The sequence below is a fragment of the Opisthocomus hoazin genome, chromosome 10 (assembly GCF_030867145.1).
Source record: "Opisthocomus hoazin isolate bOpiHoa1 chromosome 10, bOpiHoa1.hap1, whole genome shotgun sequence".
In the NCBI taxonomy this organism is placed as follows: domain Eukaryota; kingdom Metazoa; phylum Chordata; class Aves; order Opisthocomiformes; family Opisthocomidae; genus Opisthocomus; species Opisthocomus hoazin.
Window position 1 is genome coordinate 11,201,606 of NC_134423.1, and position 12,898 is coordinate 11,214,503.

Here is a 12,898-nt window from a genome sequence, read left to right on the forward strand (position 1 = left end):
ATTTTACCAAAGTGATTCTAGCCTCCACACAAAGGATTCTCTCTAAAGAGAAACTGACTTGTTAAAAACATTATAATTCAGCCATGAGAAAAATCACCGAAATTCTCCAAAGTTGAATGCCAGAGATAAGAGATCCTTAAGAATAAACAAAGCCTCTAAAAGGAACAACTGTCATTTGTTAAAATGAAATGCTTCAAGTCTGAATTGGATAGTATATTTGATTTTATAAATGACTGAACACTTACAGGCCAGTACTACAGGACCTAAGTGGTTTTGCTCTTTCTGGAGCTCATCAGCTGCAGGTAACTGCCAATAAAACACAGCACAACACCGATTCTTCAGCCCTTTAAATGCCTAAAATTAACATGAGGATAAGGTCTTTTGTCTTCGTTTTAGCCTCTTAAAAATGTTATCCATATGGAAGGGCCAATCAGTTTTATTCCCTGTGTAGCTAATAGAATTCTTCATATGCACAAGAATACCTAATAAAGGTATTTTAACGACAGCTTGGAGTCTGTCACGAGCAATAGCCAACAGAAAAAGGTTTCATTACGAATAGCTTCAACTACTGGCAAAAATTAAACGTGGAATTATACTTTCACCTACAGTGTTGAAAACTCAGCCAAACTGGCACTGTTCTCTAACCAGCTCCCTGCAACTCCATACAGGAAGATATTCCCTCACGCAAACAGCATGAATCCATCGCCATTCAACCATTTTTAAGACCAAGATTGTTCTTTGCTAAGCGTAACGCTGCATGTGTAAGATGCTAAGTGTAAGAGTGCATGCTACTGAACTCACTTCTGTTTAACTGGACAAAGTATTTTAGCTCTATATCACAAGTCTCCAAACGCCTACACATGGCTTCTGTTACTACTAGGTTGAACATACAACTATGTTAATGAATACATTCTCTTTCAGTAATTTTTCTTTTAAAAATAAATTATGACCTTTTTTTTTTTTTTTTTTTTTTTTTAGAATATCCATTTCTACATCCTGCCTGCTGATTTTGCAGATAGTTATCTCGGACCATACATGAAAAAATAAATGGGAAAAATGCATCTCTGAAGATAACCTCAGGGTTCCAGTGTGTGCAAAGAAACTAACTTTGTAAATCAAAAGGTAAAGTTTTTTATGTCTACAACTTACTAAATATTTTCTAGAAGAAAAAAGACCCCGGCATCAAGCATTCTCCATGGAGAATCTTCAGAGAAACAATTCATAACTGAATGTGGTCATTCTTGTCTTCCAAGAAAAAAATATCGATTGTTACTTCAGCACAGCTCTGAGAACATCAACTCCTTGGGCACACAGAACTACGCTGAGCTCTCTTACAGATTCCCGGACACATATTATTCTTTACATTGTTAAACCATTCCAAACAGACAACCAGTTTGTGACCAAAGACATTTCGTTTCATGGGGTGTTATGTACTGGTATTTTAACAGATCAAATTCTAGTTAGTGGAAATACAATGGAATGTTACCTACACATGAAAACACAGCTTTGTCCCAAACTTTTCTGTTACAATGATAATGTCAGGCTGCATTCATCTTCTATCTCAATACTTAAACACTGTATTTTGCAAAATTGTACTTAGTTTTGGTGTGAAAATAGGTCATCACACTCTGAACTAATTTTATGCCATATAGTTTGTGAAAATAACTTAAGCCACTTAAAGAGACTTGCCATTTTTCCGCGATGACTTCTGTGCCGGAGGTGGCAGAGAGGTTTGTGCTGCTGCTAGCTCAGGATTGGCAGCTTTAGTTCCATGATTGGCTTTCACCTTATCAGCCCAACTTACACCAGAAGGAGCCAGGCGTGTTGCAGAAATCGCCACTGCAGGGTTCCTAAATGAAAGTCATAGCTCTTTTTAGCGTCTAATCGAAAAACAGAATGGTTTGTTAGCAGGCTTTATCAGGACACTCTCCTTAATCTTGCTGTCCACCAATTCAGATCAAGAGCTAGTTCCAAAATTTTAAAAATGCGTAGTGGCTGAAGAAACATGCAGCACTGTAGTGACGGACAAACAGTTCCCACAAGAAACATTCTCCGACACTAAATTTTCAAATCATAGAAATAAACACACAGGGAGTATTCACAGCCAAATGTCACAGCTCTTCTTTTGCATCTTCCTGGGTCCTGCCCAACTGCAGCAATGAATTGTATCGACAGGGCTGCAACTGTAACTAACACGAGGAGGCTAACAAAGTCTGTGTGCAAGAGATGCGAAAGGTGCAGGTCTAACTGTCAATGTTGCTCACACAAATCCATAAGGCACTCTGTTCCAAGGTTAAGTAAATAAAAGAACAGATCTATTTTCTATTATCTGTTTAGCAAAAATAAATTGTAAACCTGGAAGGCCATTCTAGTAACTTTCAGAAAGATCTAAATGACGGCCTAGACTTCGAATTTCTGGATGTACAGAACTGTAGTGTTTGTTAAATTATTTTGGTTTGCCTTTTGTAAAAAGTTGCCATTTCCTGCACAAGGTTTAGAGCAAAAAATCTGTAGAGTTTTATTTAAGTGAATGCAAGCAAAATTTTTGAAATTGGGAAATGGTAACATTCATTCCAAAAGCACACATTTAAGAGGTGTCCAATTCTATTCTGTAACAAGAATCCTTTCAACTGCAATCATACAACTGATTTCTCTTCCAAGCTTTACAACACTGATTATAACAGTCCAGCTGCCTCATTAGCTAAAACAAAACAAGGATAAAGAAATGGAGATCTTGCAGTTTTCAAGCAAATGTGTAGAAAGGCTCCCTATAACTAGACTGCTCACTTATTTTAAGCCCAGTGAGATGTCCATTTGTTGTTATTTCCTATTTTTATCAAGCTGTCATCAAAAAACCCTACCAGGCATAATGCCACAAATGATACAAACCTGGCCGCCCGGTTGGTTGTTAATAATCCGCACTGACCCTAGGAGGATGCAACACTATTTCACTTGAGGGAAGCAAGAGCAGAGGCCAAGCCCTACCCTGCCTCCGACAGCTCCACACAGCTGAGCAAAGAGACTTCCAGCACCACGCAGTACAGAACGCCTTCTCCTTTGGCACACTCTCCAGTTTGCAGCCATTTACATGAAAAAGTTGTCATACTTTCCTAAACATATCTTCGTGTTTATTAACCAAACATGGACATTAATCTTTGTGATACTGACTTCTGAAGTCGTTTGTAGTTTTGGCATCCAAAGCACCACATAACAACAAATTCTACATACTCAGTTGTGAAGAATACTTCTGTCACTTTAAGTTTGGTGTTTGATCATTTCAATTCATACTCCCCATTCCTTTTCATAAGAAAAAACAAAATTTTCCTACTCGTCTTCTCTGTAAGCTATTTTATTTACCATACACTTCTTGTTACATCTTCTCCAAATTCTTTGCTTTCTGCATCAATACTGTTGGATAATTGTGATTGTTCTTGTTTCCAGTTCCTATACTTTTCCTGCATTGCTTTTGGGAAGAGATAAAGATGACCAAAGGTAAGAGTCATTCACTATGAATTTCTACAGTGGTACACCACCACCTTCTCTTCTGTGCTCTATTCCTTTCCTAATAATTCCTAGAATTCTGTCAAAAATTTCCATAGGACCAAGTATATCTAAACCCTTATTTTCTATGCTATTTTCTCAAACACACACAAAATATTGTATTTGTCTGGTGTTGCCTTACTTCGAGACAAACAAGCAGACTAAGTGAGAGGAAAAAGTCTGCAAGTCTGCAGGACAGAAAATCTCATCTTATTAGCTGCTGTAACACACACAGTTGCTAAACATCTCCCTGTGATGATGAATAAAACAGCTCCAGCAACAACAGCAACATGCAACGACATACAAAAAACAGCTTAGCTGAAAGGCATCATTACGCTGAGCTGTTGTTTGTGTTCTAATAAAAAATAACAGAGCGTTGATTTCCGCCAGATTCAAATTTTTCATTTGACTACTTGCATATGTTTTCTCCCCATCATCATGCATTAAAACAGACAGTTCTCAAAGGTCTGAGGTAGGTATCAATCCATACATCCACAAAGAGACTGGCACTGTTGGCGTGATTTTTCCATCAAACTCACTTTGCAGGATTTTTGTAGAAATACTTGATATTCAAAATTTAAGAGCGCTCAATACTCAGAGGTACTGACTAAATATTCTAATATTACATCTCTGCTGAGGACACTGTAACCACTAATGAAACACATTAGTGGGAAGAGAGTATGAAACACATAACATAAAATACACTAATTGTATTTTATCTTCAGGTCTTTGGAATGACCAGTAATTAAATATATAATTGTAAGTAAAAAATTAAGTCCTTGATAGGATTTTCTTTTACAGCCCATGTGCTTTTCTTTCATAAATGCAAATAATTGCATATATGACTTAATAAGCAGCAAAACAATATATTGATTAGTACAGAAAAAGAGTGTATTCATGAACTCTGCTTCAAATGAATCTTTATTTAAGTTTAATAAATTTATCTGGTTTCATACCCGAAATTTAAACTTCTTCGAGTGTTTGATGTCACACTAATTCTATCTGTCGATGGGCTTGGAATCACATGACGTCCTGGAGACATTTTCTTTACTTCCCAGGCTAATGAAGTAGGTCTGCAAATTCAGGAAAGAAAAGTTAAAAAAAAAAAATCGCCAACAACTACTTGTCTATAGCCTTAAAGGAAAAACAGTACCGACAAATGCTATAAAGTCTTCATGAATACTGCTGAATTTAATCCTACATCTTAGCAATTGTTTCTACACCAACTCCAAACCAAATTGTATTAGCTAGACCCATATAAAAAACAGTGCATACTCTCAAGGCTACAACGCTTATTTTAAATGTCAGTGTGGGATCAAACATCAAACCAACCAGTTAAAAGGAAAGGATCGGGCGTAGGACTAGAAATATCCGCTAGGTCTAGTGGCAGTAACACCACACAGAAAAGCCCACAACCATTTAAGGGACCCTACGTTTTCCTATCCTGCATTCAATACAGTTTAAATACTGCTTCAGTTAATATAGGTATCAAATATCTCCAGTACATAAAAATCTTTAGAACTAACCAAATAAATCACCATCCGCTCCTCCTATTTTACTACTGACATACCAAACTTTGTCAGCAATAACATTTACTGATAAAGGTGTACTTGCAAAGATAGCTGAACAGATTGATTGAAGTTAACTGCCACTAGTGTAAAATGTTCTCATCCAAACAGACACAGTTTGAGTTTCATTATGCATCTCATTGAAGCTGATGCTATTTTCTTCTTATTTTTAACACTTGCTCCTGAAGCTCTCTCATTACATGAAAATTACAACTGGCAATTAAAAACAAAACTAAACTTGTAGAACCCAGTGCTGGTGAAGACAGATTCAGAAAAACACTTAGATACATTATTTTTTAACTGGTTCCAGCACTACTAGCAGGATTAACAACCTGTAAACAACTGACAAAACCACTCTGTCACGTTTGGTCTACTTTTTGCCTCTATCTAGGCAGACCAGGGACAGAACTCACAAAGGAAAACGGAAGAACTAGAGTGTATCACTCCACACATACTACAGGTTTCCCCATCTTCTGCGGGCACAAACTGTACCAGCAAAACCCTACTTCTCATTTACCTCTCAAAGCTAAAACTTAGGCACCAACGCACAAATTCAACACTAGGCACAAATTGTCATGATGTGATCAGTTTTACCTTTCTGCTGCAGTACTTCCAAACCCTTTCCCATTTCTAGCACAGCTGTTCACTGATAACACTACTGGGGAGGATAAAATCCCCTCTATCTCCTCACACCGATTCTGTCCCAAAGGAAAATTTCCTACTTGGTGCCCCAGAGTAGATACTAAAATTGGTTCTATTTGCTGAATCTTTTCTACAAAATTAAGTTCACTGTGAGACATATTTGGACATAGACTAAAAAAAAGTAAGTCTAATTACCTGCTTTGAGCATCAGCTTTTTCTAGCTTCTCCTGTAGCTGTATCCAGTCAATCAATGCTTTGAAGTCCCTTACATAGTTATCAAGCATCATCAGGACTTCCTGAAAAGCAACCATTACATCAACCTTTATATTTGAAAAACAATCCCCCCACATGAATAAAGGAACTGAAGAGAAAGTAGGAAATGTACCAGTCTGAGCGTTCTCATAAAAAATAAAACCCAGAAAAATCCTGAAAACAGAAATGCTCAGACAGTTCAGATCTCTATGTAAACAAATATTAAAACATTTAGCCTATCAAAAAACATGTACATTTCCTAAAATCTCTGCGAGCACCAATGTCTAAGGACAAAATAGCAAAATTCGGCAAGAAAATAATTCCTAACATATGTATCACTGTTTCCGGATTTTTTTGTCAGAGTTGTTATCTTTTAAAATATGCTGGACATACTTCATCAAATATGCACAACTGTAAAACCTGATAAGACCTGTGGGAGACTAAAGATGGCACGATTAATCTGTTTGCGAAGAAAAATACCAAGAGCTACACAGAGGCAAGTGCATCAGACAAAGAGAATTCCTTCTGGAGAATCATGGGATCCCTGAATTAAAAAAAAAATAATTCTTAAGTACTACAAAAAACATTTGGAAGTTCAGCAAACCGTAGCCTGTTCCTACAGACTTTCATCTGTGCAGAACTTTCCAATGACGTCTGCTTGTACGTGGCCAGATCAATGACAGCCATTCTACTGTCACATGAGATTATCAGCACTGTCAAGCAGTTTTTAATCAAGACGACTCTCATGGTGATATTTTGAAAGGCAAAAAGAGAAAGACCGCAGCATTACACTTGGTTTATAAACTCATCATGTTTGACATAAACTTACTGAGAAACAAACAAGATAAACTGCAAGTTTACACTCTCTTCTCTAATTAGCACACCTTCACAAGTGAAAAAAAGGCACTAATTGCCCATTCTTGTCTATGGAGTAATTACATGTCCCGACCTTACAACTCCAATACCCAGATTATACTTCTTGACCATTACAAACCAATTATTTTTTTACTATTTTAAAAATTACTTCTGAACTACACGGAGTTACTGAAGAATTTATGCATTTTTACATGAATTAACCACCGAAAGCTGTAGTCATGAACATATTTTCTGGCTTGAAAGATTTACATGTTATCATAAAATAACACAACTGGGAGGGATTTTAAGAGCAGTCCAGACCATCCTGTAATTCCTGGGTAGGATCAAACATACACCGCTAGAAATTATGTGGGCGTGCTGGAATTTTGTTCAAAATATTGTGCAATCTTGATTAAGTAGTTAGAATCTTGTAAAATATTTGTTGGTCTCTAGCAAATAAAATCCATTGCTCTAAAAAGACATAAAATTAACTTGACTTCACACTATATCAGGAAGAAATTCATAGAGAAAATGCCAGTGGCTGAACAGTAGGGAGCTAAAACACTTGTTCCTGATAAAAATATCCTTAACTTTCAGAAATTATTGACTGCACCTACGGATTTCCAGTTTGGTCAAATGTATGAGTGTAGTAACTATAGCAAGGTTAGACTGCAAACAGAAACAATACAAATTTTAAAAGGTACATTGGGATCCTGCAGTCTTTAATCAGACAATACTGCCATTTTTTCACAGCAAAGCAGAGAAAAAGACCATATGATTAAACGCTGAGCTTTATCTCCTGAGCAAACTATAGTTATCTGCTGTCACCGACAGAAAAAGGAACAATTCTCTACCACACAGGAAGCTAGGAAGCCACTTATATTCCACATATAAACTCAAAAAATCATTTATTGAATGTGACAAAAGCCACACAGACCATCAGCGCCAACAGGCATGAGGCACCTTCTCCGCAGAGCTGACTCTCACCCAGCGAAGCCCACTAATGCATTTCTACAGAGATCGTTCGAGATCACGTCCATCAGAAACAGAAGCTTTTATAACTACTCTTTCAGAGATAAGAAAAATGTATACTGTAGTCTATGATGACGACATGCTGAAAATAATAAAAAGCCATAAATGAAGCTTGAATTCTATGAAAATGCGTATCAGCTTCACAGGCAGAGTTTAAAATATAGACATCATTTTATGGCACAAAGAAAAACCCTAATGACAAAGTGTTGCTGCTTTGCAAATTCTTTACTATGTCAAAGTCATTCCTGCTGGTATTAAGAGAAATTTTCCGCTCAAAGCAAGTAAGTATTACTTAAGAAATATTTTGGAAACAATTACAGATGAAAACGCATTGGTTCTTCAGTGTGTAACCACAAATTTTAACAGTAAAACTTTCATAACACTGGAAACAGTAAAAACCCTCTACTACAGTACAGGTGACTAATGCACAGTTTTGCAACATCACGTCCCATTCATCTTTACTTTTAATTGTCCTTTTAGTAGAAAAGGGACCTCTAATGTACGCAAAATGGTTTTTCATACAAAATTATATGGATGATTATTCCTTTTGCTTAACACAAACAGAAGTTTGAAATTCAGCTTCAGTTTTCACGTTCCTTTGACTGTACGTGTGACAGGTCTAGAGTCTGTGCTGGTTGTTGTAAGGGAAAAGTCACAAGAAAGCCAAACGCGAGGGAAATCAAACAGACTACCACTACTGATGTAAACGCTGCTCTTTGTTTTGAAATACTCCACTAAAAAGCTAAGAAAAATCTTTCTTACAAGGCAGTAGGTTTACAGCACCAAAATAATTCTTAAGTAAAGTCTGCTACAAAAAACGAACAAGTCAAGTATTTGAGCCAGTTCTTTTTTCAGTTTCACTAATAAAATTTCAGCTTTCTAATTCAATTCACTTCCATTTAGTTTAGCCCACACTAAGTTGTGCTGACTGTCACTAACAATAAGAGCATAGAAAGCAAAACTTAATTCCAAATCATTTACTTCTCAAGTCTGCCTCAGAAAAGAAAACCAAGAAGAAATCTGAATGAGTTGTATTTCTGAATTTAGTTGGCACGGGAAAAAAAATACAATAAATGGCTTAACCTATTTTAAAGAATGTTTAGCTACACCTTATCAGAAATGATCAGAGCAGAACCACGCAGCTGTAACCCGAGTCATGTTTTACGAACAAGGGAATACAAACAAGACAAGCAGCTGGAGCAGCCCCATATTCACTGATGCACATCTTTCTCCCTAAAGCTATGAGGGCCATTTTGTCAAGCAGGATGAAGCAGAACAAAAGTGGCTCTGAAAGCACCGTTACAGGCATCCAGATAACTACACATAGATGTACAGCTAAAATTACCAATTAGTTTACCAATTGGCTGCAACGGATTCGATTGGTTTGTAATTAATTCTAGTTACTGGCGCATAGAGCAGGACGGTTGGCGCCATCCCTTTGTCCTCCTGACACACAATCCCGGCGTGCAGGGCTCTGGGATCCTGGCCATCAATACAGCTCCCCAGCTCACCTACCGTACCGCGGGTAGCAGATATACCCTGTGGTGCTGAAGCAGTGGAAACTTGTACCACTTGAGAAGGTGCTGACAAAAAGGAACCTTTATGGGGTAGACTACGACTGCACTAGAGTCAAAACAATTTTAAATCCCATTATTTCTCAAGGTCATATCTATCCCATACAATTTTTAAAGAGCTGGTTCAAACCAAAAAAGAAAGCAATACTGTTAAAAAGCAACACTTAGAGGAAAATCAGCAATATAAAAAATAAAACCACTCACAATATGGCTCCTGTTTCTTTCTCCCTTCCATCATTCTGACCAACAGTCCCACGCATCAAAAAGCTCTTTTTCTGATTTTCTTTCTTTTCTCCCGCTGTCACTCATTACTTTGGTTTCTATGTATTTATCTTAAAGTTTTTTAATAGTGAGTTTTTTTTTTTTTTTAAAGACAATCTTGACTTGGGTCCTAAAGAGGCCTGCTACAATCCTTGAAAACAGAAGTTCACTTTGTTTGGAAATCCCAAAATGGCTTTGAAACACCGTCTTCTCCATTTATGCTCCTATTCTCAAACAAGGAAAAAAACAGGGAAGCGTGGAAGACTGTAGGCTTTTAAAGTTACTACAATCCAAAATAGTAGAATGGATGTCAGAGAAATTAACTCAGTCACTACACCTACACTTCAAAGCTAGAAATGTGTGTTTTATTTTGCAATCTATGCATACTTTGTATTGTTTCATTATACATTATATATTATACATCGTACATTTGGTATTCTATACTGAATATTTCAGATCATCTGTTTACCCAAATAAACTCTATTTTCTTGTACTGGAGTGCATTTTTAGCAGTCAACCCAAGTTCCTTCTTTCTTTCTTTAAATTTATGGTTTTTAAGGCTAACTGGATGTTTCAATAATTTGACACAAAAATTGCTTTAAAAATTCCTTGTAGCCTTTTATGTACAGTTAAATTACAAACACTTTGAGCCAGCTCTGGGGTTAGGTTAAACAAAGGTGATTGCCACAGTGCCTCTTACAACTTTGGGAGAGGATGAAAGGAAGCAGCTCCTCTAGCCAAAGGACTCCCCTTTTACCAGCTTCAGTACATAGCTGACAACAGTAAAAAGAAAAGACTAAAGCTCTCCCAGCTGGTATGCCTTTTTAAATGCTCACACCAGCCCTGCAAAAGCCACTAAGCAGCAAATTCTAGAGAGCAAAAGCTGCAGAGACACATGGCCTCTTAGATCCAAGTGTTGAACCATCTCTGGGCTTGGTTTGTTCCTCACCGACTCACCTGTAACACGGCAGCCATAACCCTCCGTCTGCCAGGGATGTGTTTCCGAGCAGCCTAACCGTTACCAAAGTACATTTTCTCCCTAAGAAATAATGTAGTGGTCAGGGGGCACATGCAGGGACTTAATGACACAATTTATTTACACAAAAAATGTAAATATATCTATATGATGCAAAGGATGGACAGGCAGGAATAGGATTATCCAGACTGCCAGCTAGGAGAACAGCCAGCTTTTCAGTAGCTGGCTTTTTAGGATAGATTATCTTTCTGAAAGATCTCATGCATTTCTGTCTGTGAGACTGAATGCCCAATCATCACCCTATTTTCCTGTCCCTCACTGTTGACCTCAATGATCTTGAGCCATCTCTGAAAGATGACAACAATGAAAATGTAAATGTCCAGAAAGAGACAGGAAGAACGCTTACAAACTCTTTTCACTTGGCATTGACTGTCACAGTACAGCCCCAGGCTATTTATTGAGAAAGAGACGTGACCATACTCTTCCTAAATAACTCCAAATTCAAAACCAGAAGACATTTATTTTTGATAAATGAGTTTTAAGTGGCAGCCTAGCACACTCCTGACATATTCCGACTGCAGAATTAGACCTTCTTCAACAATTTCAATACAGATTCCATAAAACCCTATTGATCTGAAAGACTATCTTGTGAGTAATACAGAAAAAGAATTACACATGTTCTAATATATAAATTGTTGGCTGAGGCTTTCAGGGAAACTCATAATCACTTTGGTTTTATTGAATAGAAAGAAAATAGATTCAATCATACAGAATGTGTTCATTTCATGCTGAAATTCTCCTTCTAACTGGATATCTACAGGTTCAAAGCATGAAGACATCAGTATAACAAGGTAATAAGTTAACACTCAAAATGGTTATAAAATTGACAGAAATACACTTAATAGAAGACGCTACTGTGAAAATAATCAGCAGTTATAAGAATTTAGGTGTAAAAAGCAAAAGATGCTAAATAAACATTAATTAAAAAAATTGATTTGACAGCTTGAGGTTTTTGTGTTTTGTTTGGCTTTTTTTTGGTGGGTTGTTTTGTTTTTTTTAAATTCCTTTGGAAAATCAAGATTTTTTTCACACAGAGGAATCCAGGACACTGGAGCAAGAATAATCTATCTAAAGAGAATACTTAGAGGCCTATGTTGAGGAAATCAATTACTTCGTAACTCTTCTTGGGATACCTTCTTAGTGTTTGTAGCACTACAAGGAAAGAAGTCAAATTCACATATACAAATTATCTCTCCCAAAAAGCCTTAAGTACTAAACCCTGATTCTGTATTTTTTCCTCCCTGGAACCAGGTACATTTCATATTTGTAAAACTGAAAAGTATGAAAAAAAATCAACTCTGTCCATTTCACTTTTTTTGGATGGGTAAGTTTTGAATTGGCTCTCATCAGTGAAAACAGGATCAAGATCCTGTCTGGATCAACTTGGCCATTATACTGAATGATTGCAGATTTCCTTTTCACTGAAGTTAGGAAAATCTTTTTTTTCTACCTTCAGCTCCAACATGTTTAGAAACAGTTTTATTTTCTTGGCTGTCTTAAAAGCCAGTAATCAGCCTGGATGACCATGGGTCTCAACCTGCATGCATAGATCGAAATCATGAGAATTACCATACCTGAACCAAAACCAGCCCTCACCAGGCATTCTCAGCGAGAGAGACCCTAATGAAGCAAGTTCCCCTCTCCTTCTGGGAGGTCTTCAATCAACTCCAGCTCTCTCACTGATATCACCCTGATTGGAAGGCCTTAACTAAAGTCATTTCAGCTGGTTCTTTCACATAATAGCATCACACAACATGTCAAGTTTTTTAAGGCAAAGGCTTTACCCACCTCTTTAGGGTATCTTGTGCTGTCTATGAGAACCAGAACAACAGAACTTCATTGCTGACTTCTCCCTTTTATAAGAGGGAATAAGAATCTCCAGCAGAATGAAAACTGTTTTCACTGACCTACACTCAAGGTAGACTGATTTAACAATGTATCTGTAAGCATTAGAGACAAGGAGAGAAACTACCCTTGCCAAAACCTTATAAAAATATACCAATAAGTCATGATGGGTGGAAAGATGAAAGCATTAAGTAATGTTAAAGAGCAACTCAGAAAGAATATAGAACTAAATTTCCACATCACAAAATTCAGCTTTATTGAAAGGAAATGAAAAAAACAACAGCTGAAGCCAT

The 12,898-nt window shown here is 37.0% G+C and overlaps 1 protein-coding gene across 2 annotated transcripts in view; it reads right to left on the minus strand.

Annotated features, from left to right (window-relative positions):
• The window catches only part of SCAPER (S-phase cyclin A associated protein in the ER), a 175,535-nt gene that overhangs the window by 130,584 nt on the left and 32,053 nt on the right, over window positions 1-12,898 (minus strand). For both annotated transcript variants that reach the window (XM_075431781.1, XM_075431780.1), the window contains exons 6-8: window positions 5,946-6,046; window positions 4,497-4,613; window positions 1,690-1,850 (exon numbers count right to left, since the gene is read on the minus strand). In XM_075431781.1, coding sequence (XP_075287896.1) covers window positions 1,690-1,850; window positions 4,497-4,613; window positions 5,946-6,046 — 379 coding nt within the window. The remainder of the gene's footprint in view (window positions 1-1,689; window positions 1,851-4,496; window positions 4,614-5,945; window positions 6,047-12,898) is intronic.